The sequence below is a fragment of the Nannospalax galili genome, unplaced genomic scaffold (assembly GCF_000622305.1).
Source record: "Nannospalax galili isolate Female #2095 unplaced genomic scaffold, S.galili_v1.0 scaffold298, whole genome shotgun sequence".
Classification (NCBI taxonomy): Eukaryota; Metazoa; Chordata; class Mammalia; order Rodentia; family Spalacidae; genus Nannospalax; species Nannospalax galili.
Genome location: NW_008344488.1, coordinates 2,240,694 through 2,256,094, shown reverse-complemented (window position 1 = coordinate 2,256,094; position 15,401 = coordinate 2,240,694). Strand labels below are relative to the sequence as shown.

Sequence of the window (15,401 nt, the reverse complement as noted above, 5' to 3'; positions counted from 1 at the left end):
TGGTCTAAAATTTGACCTACTCCATTTCAAAAAGTTTGTACTACCTCAAAGCAGCCATAGCATTTCCTGTAGGCCAAGAGACTGGGATTAAAAATGGTCCATTTCAGAGAGATGTCCACACATGAGAAGAGGAGGTCTAAGGAGCCTGTGGTGTTCCTCTGATTTGAGGGAGGGTGGGTGTTGTAAATGATGAAAATTTGGAATCAATACAGGTCTATGACGTCTAGTTCTCTGAGACACTAGATTCCTGTCATTGACTTAAGAGAATGAACATCACTGTGTCTCAAACTATAGTCCAGCCCTGATGTTCAGACAATACCACACTGCCTGAATGCAGCTGGAGCAGTAAGCTGAAACAATGTATCAAGATTACTGAGCACTTACTTTTCAAGGAAGAGAGAAACACTAAGAGCAAGAAGGTAGGTCTGGAGGTACAGGTCTGTAACCTCAGCATTTGAGAGGCTGGGACAAAGGGATCTTAAATTCAAAGTCAGTCTGGGTTACATAGTGAAACTATGTCTCAAAACAAATAGTGAATAAATAGAAAAGGAAGAAAATGTTTCACCTTTGCATAACTATGAATGTATTGACCATGTATTCTTCCTCATTTTTCGTTTTCTGAAGTTCTTCAGCCAAAATGTCACTCATGGTACACTGGAGAAGGTAGGGCACCTCCACATTCCGGTCCCCATCAAACACACCATACAGTGCTTCTCGGTTGTCACGGAAGTTGTTCACAGAGAGGGCTGCGACACACAACCTGCAGAGCAAGAATACTTCCATGATGAGTCCATTCATCTTTTCTTCTTGACCCCTAACTCAACGTTTTAAAAAAAAATATGCCCCCATTTGTCTTTGTACTTGGATCCAGAAAGGGTCAGGTAAACTGAGCCCAGATAATTGGCATCGATTAATTTCTATATGCAGAGAAGAACTGATTAAAACACATGATGCTTAACACATATCTTCTCCCACCCTTCTCTCTCTTTTTTTTTTTTTTAAATAATATTATTTACTTTTTATTTTTTAAAGATTTAGCACATGCCTTTAATCCCAGCATTCCAGAGGTTGGAGGCAGAGGCAGGATCTCTGTGAGTTCAGGCCAGCCTGGTCTACATAGCAAGTTCCAGGCCAGTCAGTCTTACATAGTAAGACCCTCTCTCTAAACAACAATAATAAAGGATTTATTTTTACTGTTTTTAATTAATTGTGTGTGTGTGTGTGAGTGTGTGTGTGTGTGTGTGTGTGTTTATGTGACCACAGTGCAGGTGTCTGTGAAGGCCAGAAGCATTGCATGCCCCCGGGGCTGGAGCCACAACCAGCTTATGAGTTGTCTAATGTGGGTACTGGGAAGCAAACTCGGGTCTTCTATAAGGGCAGTATGTGCTCTTAACTGTTAAGCCAGCTCTACATTCCCTGATTTTTATTTTTAAAGGCAATGAAAACAAATGAGTGTAAGAGGCATGAGAAATAATATTAGATTATGTCTTCCAATGTACATATGCATCCAACAATTAAGAAGAACCTCTATATCTCCACATACAACCAAAACAGAGTTACAACTAAAACACAGTGTGTGCATACATGCATGTGTGCATGTATGAGTGCATGTGTGTATGTGATGCTGAAGAAAAAAGAAGAGAACAGCATTTAGCCACTGGTGCCTGCCCTGCTTATTCCTTGGTAAAATTCCAAAGCAGCAGTAGGAAGAGGACACAAGCACTGGCTGGGGAGGACCAGGAAGTGAGGGCTGCCCTGCACATCACTTCAGGGAGGAGAAACACTTTAAGCCATTGTTAAGCACTAGAGGTCACAATCTCTCCATTGAAGAATTTATGTCTCCCACAACTGGTCGCACAAGGGAGATTGTCTGTGAATTGCCCAAGTCTAAGTGGCACATCTAGGATGCATGCAACCTCTACAGCTAAGGAACATAGAACAATGGATAAAGAGAACACTAATGCATCTTTCAATGCTCATCAATGAAGCTCCCTCATGCAACAGAGGACCAGGAATGGAAAAGGTCACAATGGCCAAAACACAGAGAATAAAAGTCTGCAGAGTGTGGGTCCTTAGACGGGACATCTATATTAAAGTCTACCCACCCAGGGCTCAGAGATCATTGCAGAAGAGGGGGCAGAAAGAGCCAGGGAGGAGGTGCATGACCATACAGAAATAGTCCTACAAGTACCTGGGACCCTTCTCATGGGAACCTACAGCAATGGTGTCAGCATGCACAAGACTCATGCAAACTTAGACAGACAAAAACCCAGCACAGAACTGTGGAAATGAACATTGGGCTCCAATCTTAGTTGAAGAATTATTGGTAGTTGATTACTGCTGGGTGAGCAAACAGCTGATCTTCTTAAAGGGAGAGACTCTAGATAGGCTGACTAGATCCCAGTGGATGAACTTGCACTGAGGGACATCTGGGGACACTAACTTTACATGATAGGCCTTAACACAAATGATAGAATGTATGAACTCCAGTGGGGGGGGTATAGGAGGGTATCAAAAGGGAAGGACATATAAAGATGAGTTTCTGTATGAAATACACAAAAAAATTCAATAAAAAATGTAAAAAAAAAAAAAAAATCCGTCTCCAAGTGCCAGAAACTATCCAAATAAAACCAAGAAGCCAGACATGGTAGCACATACCTATAATCCTAGCACTTCAAAGGCTGAAGTGGGAAGATCAAAAACTCAAGGACAGTTTGGGATACAAGGTGAGACCTACCAACAAACCCCACAAAAACAACAGAAATGGAGAGAAGGAAAAGGATTTAGAAGGGGGAGTCAGGGCACTACGGAGTGGTGGGATAATGTCACACAGCTTAATATATGGGAATAGAGACAAAAGAAACTTCGAAAGGATTAGAGACATCAAAATCTTACCAATTTATAGCAAAAATTTTAAATTTTATTAAAATTATAAACCTAGAGATACAAGAAGCTCAACAACTATCTATCTATCTATCTAAATATATCTTTATATTTATATATAAACTTAACTGAGGCATAGCAAAATCAATATGCTAAAAATCAGAAAGAAAAGTGGGAGATGCAGTCATGAACGACAGCGATTTCTCCTCAGAAACAATGTAGATGACTGCAGAATAGCCATCTTTCAAGTACTGAGAGTGGGGGGGAGGGGTACCTAGAAGGCAGGCTAGATTCTAAACCAGTAAAAACAGCTTTGAAATGTTAAAGCTTATAACATTTTCAGAAAAAAAGATCTTCCAAACAGAAGGCTGACAATGTAAGAATTACAAAAGGAAGAGCAGGACACAAAAAGAAATCTGGATCTACACAGAAGAACGAAATGCACCACAGATGACAAATGGGTAAAGACAGTCTTTGTTGCCACAGTGGGAGCATGGCACCCTGTGGAGAGAGGCAGGAGATGCTGCTCACACACCACAGTAAATATGACAAAGGTCTCCTCCCCTACTTAACCTAGCAAAGAACTGTCTGGCTCAAAATGTCCACGGTATTGATATTAAAAAAACACTATTTTAGAAAGTAACACACTAAACTAAAAATACTAAGAGTATGCTGCTTTGGAATTTTATAACAAATGTACAAGTAAAATATAAGACAACAACAGCACAACAATAGGGACAGGGAGAGTTGAGGTATTTGTTAGGTTCTTCTGTGTAGAGTGATACAGCATTTGGAGGTAAGCTGTAAAATGTTAAAGATTATGCTATAAACCCTAAGACATACAGGAACACAGACATACATACAGACACAAACACACACACACACACACACACGAATGAACTGAGGAGGCTAATATAGAAAGGAGAGTAACAATACCTAACCCAAAAAGATTTAGAAAAAGTAAATAAAGAACGTTATGATTTTTTTAAAATAGTAAGTTGGAAGGTTTAAACTTATTTGTAATTTCACTAAATATAAATAAGTGATTGAAATACTACCCCCAAAGACAAAAATCATCAAACTGAATTAAAAAAAGCAAGATATGACCATATACTGCCTATAAAACTTTCATTTTCAATACAAAAAGGCAAATAAGTTAAAAGTAAAAGGATAAAAAATAGTGTATGATGTTGATCAAAACAAAGTCAGTACAAGGAAATTAACAACTTTACATGGTCGTATTACAAAATTAGAGGTATCAAATCATTATCTAAGTTCCAGTGACAAAACTAGAAAGAGAACAGAGCAAACGCAGTATGAGCAGAAAGGAAACAATGAAAGGAAATAAGTGACTGAAACAGAGAAATGACTGCAAAAGATAAACAACTCCAAAAGTTGGTTTTTTGAAAATACGGCAAATCAATAAACCTCAAACAAAACTGATCAGGAAGGGAAAAAAAAATTATCAGTATCATGAATCAGAGGAGGGGAGCATCACTATACAATACCAGATTTTAAAAACAAAAACAGGATATTATGAACAAGTCGTGGGGTAATACATTTGAAAACCAGAAGAAATACACAAATTCTTTGAAACACACAAATTACTAAGTTTATTTGGGAAGAAAGAGACCATCATATAGTAAAGAAATGATATGTTTAGTTAAAAGCTCAAGAAAATTCCAAAACCAATGGCTGGAATTCCTCCAAACATTTAAGGAATATATAAATCCATTTAAAATAAACTTTAAAAACTCAAGAAGAGGAAACATTCTCCAGCTTATTCTATGATATCAAAAGCAAGCAAATAGATGGGTGTGGTATCCACACCTTTAATACCAGCACTCAGGAGGCAGAGGCAGGCAGGTGAGATCAAGGCCAGCCTGGTCTACATTTGTGAGCTCCAGGCCAGCTGTGGCTACAGGGAGACCCTGTCTCAAAAAAAATCAATCAATCAATCAATCAGTCAGTCAGTCAGTCAGTCAGTCAGTCAGTCAGTCAGTCAGTCAGTCAAGCAGGCAGGCAGGCAGGCAGGCAGGCAGGCAGGCAGGCAGGCAAGCAGGCAGGCAGGCAAGCAAGCAAGCAAGCAAGCAAGCAGGCAAGCAAGCAAGCAAGCAAGCAAGCAAGCAAGCAAGCAAAGAGATCAACATCTATCACGGAACACAGACATCCTCGAAGACTTACCAGCAAACTGACTCTCATAGTGTATAAAAAGGGTATATATCATAACCATTCATCCTGGGAATCAGTGTACTTTACCATATCAGAGACTTGAAAACTCTATCATCTCTTCTCTAACAATGTGCTATCCATTTATAAAAACAACAAGCAACAACAAAAACTCACCCCCAAACTGGCTTAATGTGCTAGCCAAAATCCTGGCACAGATTGGGTAAATGATCCCAAAGACCTACCCACCCCTTACTGAGGAGCTATTGGCAGTGGATAGTTGCTGGGGGAGGGAAAACTGTTCTTTTATGAAGATGTGGCTGGCCCTGGTAGGATACCCTGCTTGTATGGGCAGCACTAACTGGACTTAGTAGGTTAGGGGAAAAAAAAGACACTAAGTTAGAAGTGGAGAACACGGGGAGTAGATACAACATATTTCATTGTATATACATGTATGAACTTCTCAAAAATAAAAATAACTGAGCAAACTACAAAGAGAATTTTCTTAAATTTTATAAAGGCATCTATAAAAAATACCTTAAAAACCTCAAGGCATTTCTGCTAAAATTAGGAATGAGATAAGGGTGCCTATTCTCTCCACTCCTATTCTTCATGTTTTAGCTATAGCAATAAGACAAAGAAAAGAACACAAATAGGAAAGGAAGCTGTCAGACTACCCCTACTTGTAGACAGAGGGAAGGTGGAAAGAAGAGAAGAATAGACATTCACTGACATTGGAGGCAAAGACACCACTGTTCTCCCTTCTTTTGAGGCTGCAGGCAGCAAGCTCCTTGTTGAAATGACTAGTTTATGCACAATGCAAACATATACACAAAACGACCCCAAAATAAAAAACTAAACCAAAACATCCTTTCCCCAAACATACTTGAGATTGTTCTGGCAAAATCAAAGGGCCAAAAAAGTAGGAGGAATATAGTGGGTGCCCAGGCTGGGCTGAGCTTTTAGGGTGCTGTTGTCTGTTCTTTCTTGATCCAGTTGGTGGTTTGCAAGTGTGTCTACTTTAGGATAGCTCACAGAGCTGTACACTCATCATTTTTATACTTTTCTCAACCTTAATTTTATGAGAATATGCAGAAAACAAAATCTAATTGGTTACTGAATTCATATAGATAAATAATAAATGTTCTGAAATTAGAAAACAGCTTCACATACTGGAATTTTTAAGATATAGTTCCTTTAGTCTAAAATGTAATTACCTCCAAAAAGGCAATTTGCGCACCCCAAAGAATATACTAACTTTCTGTTGATACAATGATAGGACAAAGTCCATCACAATGAGTCAACGGCTAGAGCCCTGGCAGAGTTGTGGCAGGCCTGCTGAAGTTAATCTGCCTTTGCTAAGCAGATGGAACAGAGATGCCAAGATGAGGCCTACTGTTCCTCTGGACAGCACGAAGCCTGATCACCCTACAGGTACTGAGGAGGGATCTGGACATTGGATTTGGCACTAAAGTTGTTTCCTACCCAGGAAAGCAGTTAGCATGGTAGCACTAGCTCCAGTGGTCAGTGGTTCAGATAGTCAGTGGTTCTCAATCCTGGACACACTTTTAGAATTTCCTGGGACATTTAAAAAAATTCTAATTAGTGGGTCTAGGGTGAGGGTGTGTGTTTTTTGCAATTCTCCTGCATCCCCATCTTAGGTACTGAGATTACAGGTCCAGGTGAGAATATTATTATTGTTGCTGTTTTTTTAAAACCTGATTTGTTCTAACATACCTCCAAGGCTGAATGCTGATGTGAGTTATTACTGGATCTTCTTACACATTCGTTCTGTTCTTTCCTTATTCTTAATACTTTGTGAAATTATGACTGCCCTAGGTATAAGATTTTTTTCTTTCCTAATTATTAACACCTCCTTGTAAATATAGGCAAGTCTGAGAAGCTTATTACATTTCTCAAGAAAATCAACATTTATATCTAAGAGAGGGGTGATTGGTGAAAATAGGTTAGAAAAGAAACTGAGATGAACCACTACTGGTAGCAAGAGAAGCAGATGACATTGCAGGGAATAGGTATCAAACTTGCCAAACTAATTTAAATTGTGGAAATAGCTCCATAGTCACCAATGTGAGTGATCTTGAATATAGACAATCAAAGCGACTTTTCCCTTAATTCTATCCCTGTTTTGCTTGGTAAACAGGCTTCTGAGAAAGATAAAGGGGGCTTTTCACAGGAACCGGGATGCAATTCAATACTTAGGCCTTTTCCAAACACTAGAGTCTTACATAGATATAATGTGTCAGTTACACTGCATCCTAGTAACCTCTCTCACAAAAGAAGAGTATGTGATGCCAGCCAGGCCCTCAGCTTGGTGTTTAAACATAAGGGAAGAGGGAGCCTCACTCTAGAGAAACGTACTTAAACTCTACCATGAGGTCTCTTCCTAAATTACTAACGGAGGCAGACAAGGGGCATTTTATGCTTCAATGTTTTGTCCAACTTACTTGTTTTTCACCCCCGATGCTTCAGTGTAACCATGACTCCATACTGCTGGGGCTCCAGATGCATCTCCTGCCAAAGGCTGGTCAATCTTGAAGCAACGGATGTTACTAGCAAGAGAAAAAAGCAGTAAGAATCATTAAGAACAAACAAGTAAGTGTGAATAGCTACCTTTATGTGAGAAATGAAAACACCCTCTAAGCACTCTACTTACCATGTCTTACTGTGTACATTGTAACTGAAATATTTATCAGCAACAAGAACCAGCTACTCATCACAATGAAAGCCAAGGAGTACACAGATACAGCATGAAGATTAGCTTTCATGATGGCTATAAAGCAGCAGTTAAGAGATTGTCAGACTGCACACTACATGACTATTCTTCCCTAAGAATAAAAGAGAGCTCTCAGTCTTGTCATGGGTAAATAAACCTTAAGGCCCTGGGGGAGATGGCTCAGTTGGTAAGTTACTTGTCAAGAAATCATGAAACTTTGAGTTTGACCCCTTGCATCCATGCAGCAAGTTGGGTGTGGTGTTCTGCACTTGTAATCCCAGCACTGAGAAGGTGGAGACAGGATCCCTGGCCAGCCGGTCTATCTCTAATGGGTGAGCCCCAGGTTCCAGTTAGGCACACTGTCTCAAAAAACAAAGCAGATGGCTCTTGTGGAATGACAACTAAGGATGACATCTGGTTTCCATGTGTACCCATATATACTTACATAAAAACAAACAAAGCTTAATTATTAGGTTGGGTATATTGAGGTTAGGTGTTTGTTAGAGAATTCTGCAATGTTCATCTCCAAACCCAACTTCTGTTCATATTACCCACTAAAATACCTAACAAACATTATTGAGGACTTGCCACTACTTAGTCCTTCCAGGTTTTTCCTTAGCCATCATCTACATTAAGGCTACTACCATAAAATAAGAGACACGCAAAATTACAAAGCAAATGAAGCCTATTGAAATAAACTATAAATTTACTACACCTATTTAAGATGTGAGATTTAAGTTCTCTCTCAGTTCTTGAACTGGTACAATAGGACCCAAAACAGAAGCACAAAAGAACAAAGAATAAACTTTGATTCTTTTTTTTTTTTTAAAAAAAGTAGTCTACTAGTAAGCATCCACTGCCCCTGAACAAGAAGTCCTAACCATGCTGGAAGTCTGTAGAAAGAATGAATTTTATGTGGCAAATTGAATCCTGCTTATTTGCACATTGCTGCTGGGTTTCCCCTCACAGCATTAAGCAAAAGTACATAGATCATCTCTTGCCAATTTAAAACCTAACTCCTTTAGTCACGACCCCAAGAATTTTAAATATCTGTTGGCATTCAGTAATTCCTAAATCTGACAAATTTTGAATATTCTTCCCAAGAACTACTTAAAATTTAACTAGTAAATTTCACTTTGATTGCAGAAATACATGGTGGCAATTTCTCTGAAATTAAAAAATCTGTCTAAAGAAAATTCTAGGAAATGGAGAGGTGTGTTAAAAGGGCTTAGTGTTCAAGGATGAAGACCTGAGTTCAGCATCCACATAGAAATCCAGGCATGGCTGTAGCACCTGTAACCCTAGTGCTGGAGGATAAGGGTGTGGAGACAGGAGGATCACTGGATAAGGGTGTGGAGACAGGAGGATCACTGGATAAGGGTGTGGAGACAGGAGGATCACTCCAGTAACATATGCTCACTCTAGGGACTTTAACAGATTTTCATTTATGCAAATAAAATTGTGGGAGCATCCATCTATTTATCTATGTATCCATCCATCCATCCATCCATGGCTCCCAGCCTAGCTCCTGGTTCAGTGAAAGACCTTGTCTCAAAGGAATAAAGTGAGTGATAAAGCAGGTCACCCAATGACTTCCTCTGGTACCTGCAAAAACACTCATATACACCACACAAGATTGTACTCTTGGGGCTTGGAGAGATGGCTCAGCAGTTAAGAGCATTGGTGCTCTTCTAAAGAACCCGAGTTCTGTTCCCAGCTCCTACATGGTGGCTAACAACCATCCCAAACTCCAGTTCCAGGAGATACGACACCTCTTCTGGCCTCCATGGACACTATATGTACATGGTGCACTTATATAAATGCAGGCAAAACACTCATACACATAAAATAAACCCAAAATTTTTTTTAAAGATTGTACTCTCAATCACTAGCATTATCATTTTCTCTCCTACTTAAAAAACATAGAAGGTAACAATATAAAATCTCTAACCAAATTAATATCTCACTCTACAATAAACTGTAAATCCTCTTTTCACCATTTTCTATTTTATAAATAAAAGAGAAGCAATAAAAAGAGAGTTGCTGTTACTTGCTCTCCATAGGCACTGGCACTCAATTTTATCTTTATAAAATGGTGCCACGTTTCTGTTCTTTCCAGCTCTCATCACATCTTTCCTAAATGCTAAGGAAAACTGAAGGTTCATTTCTAAGGACACAGATAATTTTACGGACCAAAACATTTTCAAAGAAATAATTTCATTTCCTAGTCTGATCATTAAAGGAAAAAAAAAAAATCCTTTCATCTCTGCTGCACTCAACAATACTCTGTAATCAAGCCGTAATGTTTTGTTCTCCAGCCTAGCTGGCTACCATGGTTGAGCAGCCACCTGAAGGGATTGACATGCAGATTCTTCAATACCTTCCAATGAGGCTGGGCCTGAGCTTAGCCCCACAGAAGAATGCCTACACATGCTCACTCTGGTTCCTGTAGAATAAGAAGTCAATCCTAAAACTACAGCAATGTATGGAAACTCCCCAGAGTTATTAAAAAGACACACCCTCTGGGTGCTAACCAGAAGGTAACATTTTCAGTATTATGATTCATTGTCTATTATTAATTATTTTTTACATCTGAGAGTACAACGCCTTCACCACAGTGGGTCAGTCACTCCAGTAACATATGCTCACTCTAGGGACTTTAACAGATTTTCATTTATGCAAATAAAATTGTGGGAGCATCCATCTATTTAACCATGTATCCATCCATCCATCCATCCATCCATCCATCCATCCATCCATCCATCCATCTATCATCTATCTGTGGTTTTACATTTTCTTTCTAATTATGTCATAATATTTTCATGTTGTTATATTCATTTAAAATAGAAATAGAAATATCTTGATAATTATCTTTGTGTTTAAAATAAACACTATTTTTCTAATTGTTTTTTAAAATAAAATTTTGGAATACAGAACTTTGGCTTAAATGTGTGAAATTTTAAAAAACCTGGTAGAGTGGGCTGATTGCTTTAAAGCAAAAACTATACTAAGTTAAACTCCTTGCACAGTATCAATTAGAAATGTTGTTTGAATACTTGGTTTTTCTTGATATACTAGTAAGGATAAACATCTTTTCCTATAACTGTACTTGTTTTGTTAAATGTTAAAGTCCTTGACTCATTTTCTGTTTGAATGAGAACTTTTCCTTTATTACAAAGGATTTATTTTATGTGTGTGTGCACATGTGAGTACAGGTGTCTGTGGAGGCCAGAGACGGACACTGGATCCTCTGGAGCTGGAGTTACAATTAGTTAAGAGCCACTTGATGTGGGTACCGGGAACTGAACTCAAGCAGTACATGCTCTTAACTGCTGAGTCATCTCTCCAGTCCCCAAATGAGAACTTTTCTTACTGGCTTATAAGAGCACTTTCTACTAACAATTTTAATGCTTCAAATTCATTTCATCCATGTTTCTTCCAGTTTTCATTTGCCTTTTAGATTTACTCTTCGGTAGTTTTTGGAATAGATATTTAAAACTTTCATGTGCAAAATTCATGCAAAAATACATACAATATAAATATTAAAACCAATCCATATATATTGATTTCTTTTATTGAGACATTTTCCACTCTTTTGATTTAAAAAAAAAATCCATTCTTGCTTACACAATACTTTTGTTTCCTTTGGAGACACTCTGTAACCCAGGGAGTCTTGTAAATCACTGTGTAGCCTAGGCTGCCCTCCAACTTGAGGCAATCCTCCTGCCTTAGCTTCGTTAAGTGTTGGGATTAATAGGTGTGAGCCTCCATGCCCAGCTTTGACATAATTCTTTAATATAAAACTTGAATATCATAAACACTCATTAAGATAGAAATATACTTTGATAATTCATGGTACTCTTAGTCTTGACCAGAGATCATGCTGGCCATTCAGGTCAGCTTATAAGGGGTGAAATAACTGACTGAGGAAGTTGCCCATACCATAAATTGTTCAGAAAGACCAAGTCCCTGTGTCTTTCCTAGGACATTCTGCCTAGGCAGCATTTTTTGGTTATATAACACAGCAATTTTTCTCTAAGTACTTAAAAAGTCAGCAAGTGAGCATTAGACCTATTCTAACCAGGAATCTCTTTAAGAGGCCTTCAAGTTTTGAGTTACACTACCTAAAAAGTGTATTAAGGGACCATTCACCAAAATTCTCATCTTTTCAGTTTTTCTTTAAGATATGATGACAATTCCAACAGTGTACAGGCATGTACAGCAGAAACAATGACTGAGGTGGGCCAATGTTCAAGACCACTACTTATAGACTGCATAAAACAGGTATTCAGGAGTCTAAAGGAGAAAGGAATGTCCACTCATATAATCCGAGTATCCAGAAATTTTATTTTAATATTTTTGTTATCTAGTCTTTTGGGCTTATTTTAGGTATATGAAAATTTACATATGCATGATGCACATGCATTAATTTTTCAAAAATATGTGATTATGTATGTATGTATTTGTTTGTAAGTTTTTTTAATTTATATGAAAATGGAGAGCCTTCCAACTAATACTACAGTTCTACATCTTGATTTTAATAACTGGATTATATTTGTGAAGCTCAATTTATTTAATTCTATGGACACTTGAAATTCTGTGGTAAACATTCAGACAATGGCATCTTTTCTGCTGATATTACCTTAAACAATATTCAACCTGTCATATTTTATCAACATCCAGGATGAAGGTATGTTAATGAACTCTGACAAGACAGGAAGAGAACTTTGGCAGGATCTAACTACAATGACTCCATATTCCCAGTTTTATTGTTTTTTTAATAATCCAGAGTTTAGTTTCTAACTACTAACTTCCTTCACATTACCCACCTCTTTCAAAATCCTTCCCTAATACTGGCATTAGGTACCACAATCATGTTATCAGTAAGCACTTGGATTTAAGTTCACCGCTTGGATGGTGCTCCCGCTATGTGTCCTATCTCCTGGTGTATATGCAGACAGTAAGTCAATAGGTGATTCCCGTTTCATGTCTTCACTATGTTATAAATCTCATTGCTAGTGAACACTGAGGGGCCACAGTGCTTTACAAAATACTTACTTCAGCAGCTCCAGGGTTTTGTGGTCGAGGGCAAGGCGGGGGTTTCCAGTCAGGTCTAGCTCTTGTAGTTTGGGTGGCAGGTTTTCTGGTAAAGTGACTTCACTTAGCTCATTACAGCTCAGATCCACACACTGATGGAACAAATGGAAACAAGAAAGATGATCTGGAGAGGGCCATGAGTTCTAAATCCTATGTTCTGGAGGTCAATGACTTCAGCCATTACTGGTGGAATAAACAAAAGGCAGCTCCCTTCCACTCTGCTTATACAAATGCAGTCATGGCTACGCATGGTGGCACATGCCTTTAATCCCAGCATTTGGGAGGCAGAGGCAGGCAGATCTCAAGATCAGCCTGGTTTACACAGAAAATTCCAGGCCAGCCAGGGCTATGTAATGAGATTTGTCTTAAAACCCAAAACCAAAAACAAATGTGGTGACATATGTAGTGATAATGCCCCTCCCCCAAAGATTCATAGACTACCTAACAAAACCTCCAGTGCACAGCATGGAAAACTTCCTTTTGAGTTGTTGGTCCGGGGGCTCCAAGATACTTCCAAAATAAAACAGGCTATTGCCACTGCCCATGGTTGCCTCCCGAACTTGAAGGTAAGACCCTATTATTGAAGACACCACATACTTCAGACCAAGAATTTGGAGAAACTGAGCTGTATCTGATCTGAAGTCTCCTCCCTGAGGACTAGCTCCCATGGTATCAGAAGGTGCTATGCAAGTTGCCAAGGAAGAAAGGCAATCAATAACCCAACCAGCTGTTAAAGCCTATGAACCACAATAATGATCAGCCTGGCAAGATAACCCCAGTTGTGCAACAGTGGTGCTTTTATCTTGGGAGTAATAAACAGCTGTCTAACTAGACTCCATAGGCAGAAATTCATACCTGATTCTGTAGACCTAGCCAAATATCCATAGCTGGAGAGGTCATGGACCTGCAGAGGAACCTACTACTGCCATTTCCTGAACCAATATAATCTCTAACTGCATTCTAAATACTTACACACACAAATAAATGTAGCTCTCCTCATCAAAGAAGCTTCTTTTTGCAAAAGATAGCGACTATTACATAGATCCACAATTGGTCAAAATGTAGTGAATAAGTGATTATGGGGTGCCCAGCTCCAAATGACACACCTATAACACAACCCTTACACCTAAGGCACTTGCAACACTGCAGAAGGGGGGAAGGAAAGACTGTAAGAGCCAGAGGAGCAGGACACCTGCTGCTAGATAGTGTCTTCTAGATATGACAGGGAGGCTGTAGCACCTATGAAATTCTAACAATCTGGTTGCCTAAATAAGACCTGCATGATGACAGTACCAGGTGACACGCTGATGTGGATGGGAGGAATTTCACAAGGTCCCACCCCTAGATGAAGAGCTACAAGCAAATCAATGGGTACTAGGAGAGGGAGAATCTATTTTCTCCAGGGACGAGCTTCCTGATATTCTATCCAATCCCAAGTGGTCAGTCCTAAACACATGTATACACAGGTACCACTAAATGAACTCAGTAGGTTTTGTGTGTGTGTGTGTGTGTGAGAGAGAGAGAGAGAGAGAGACAGAGAGACAGAGAGAGACAGAGACAGAGAGAGACAGAGAGAGAGACAGAGAGAGAGAGAATGCATGCCTTTGTGCTTAACCACAATTATTAAAGAAGTCATGAATTTGAGAGGGAGTAGGGGGTATAAGAGGGGTTAGAGGTGGGAGGGAGAGGCAGAAATGATACAAAGACAGTACTCACATATGACAGCCTCAAAAATTAAAAAAAACTGCTAAGCAATTTCTTTTTACTTTCTTTGAATACATCCTCAATCTTTTCCATTTAAGTTTATCTCTAGATTTAATATAAAGCATTTACTGAAAAACCCTAAACATAGGAGCTTTTCCCACTACCTACAAAACCTCTGTGCCTGCTGTGGCCATCAAGGTTGCAATTCCAATATTAAAATGAACCTCCAAGAGCCTTGTCAATTATGCTGGATAGCGTTAGTGTCAACTTGACACACCTGGACTGAGGAAGCCTCAATTGGGGAATTTCATTGTGTGATGTGGGAGGGCCCAGCCCACTGTGGGTGGTGCCACCCCTGGGCAGGTCGGCCTGTGATGCATAAGAAAGCAGGCTGAGCAGAGGCCAGAGAAGCAAGCCAGTAAGCAGCATTCCTTCATGGTCTGTGCTCCAGTTCCTGCCTCCAGGTTCTTGCCCTGAATTCCTACCTTGGGCTCCCTCAGTGATGAACTGTGGCCTGGGAGATGTAAGATAAAATAAACCCTTTCCTTACCAAGTTGGTACTGGTTAGAGTATTTTGTCACAGCAATGGAGAAACAAACTAGAACATCAATGCAAAACAAAAGATTCTGGATCCAATTGCTAGCACTACAAAAAAAATAAAATAAAACCCATGCAAAACGAGTGAAAAATAGGGCGCACACACACACACACACACACACACAATAAGAAGATACTTCAAAAGAGGCCCAATTAGAAATCAGCAGAAAAGGGAACTAGCAGGTGGGCCTACCTACTATGAACAGGGGTGGGGGAT

General features: G+C 39.3%; 1 protein-coding gene across 1 annotated transcript in view; it reads right to left on the bottom strand.

Moving 5' to 3' along the window:
- The window catches only part of Phlpp1 (PH domain and leucine rich repeat protein phosphatase 1), a 263,807-nt gene that overhangs the window by 7,374 nt on the left and 241,032 nt on the right, over window positions 1-15,401 (bottom strand). The window contains exons 13-15 of the mRNA XM_029567169.1: window positions 12,845-12,975; window positions 7,518-7,622; window positions 566-760 (exon numbers count right to left, since the gene is read on the bottom strand). Coding sequence (XP_029423029.1) covers window positions 566-760; window positions 7,518-7,622; window positions 12,845-12,975 — 431 coding nt within the window. The remainder of the gene's footprint in view (window positions 1-565; window positions 761-7,517; window positions 7,623-12,844; window positions 12,976-15,401) is intronic.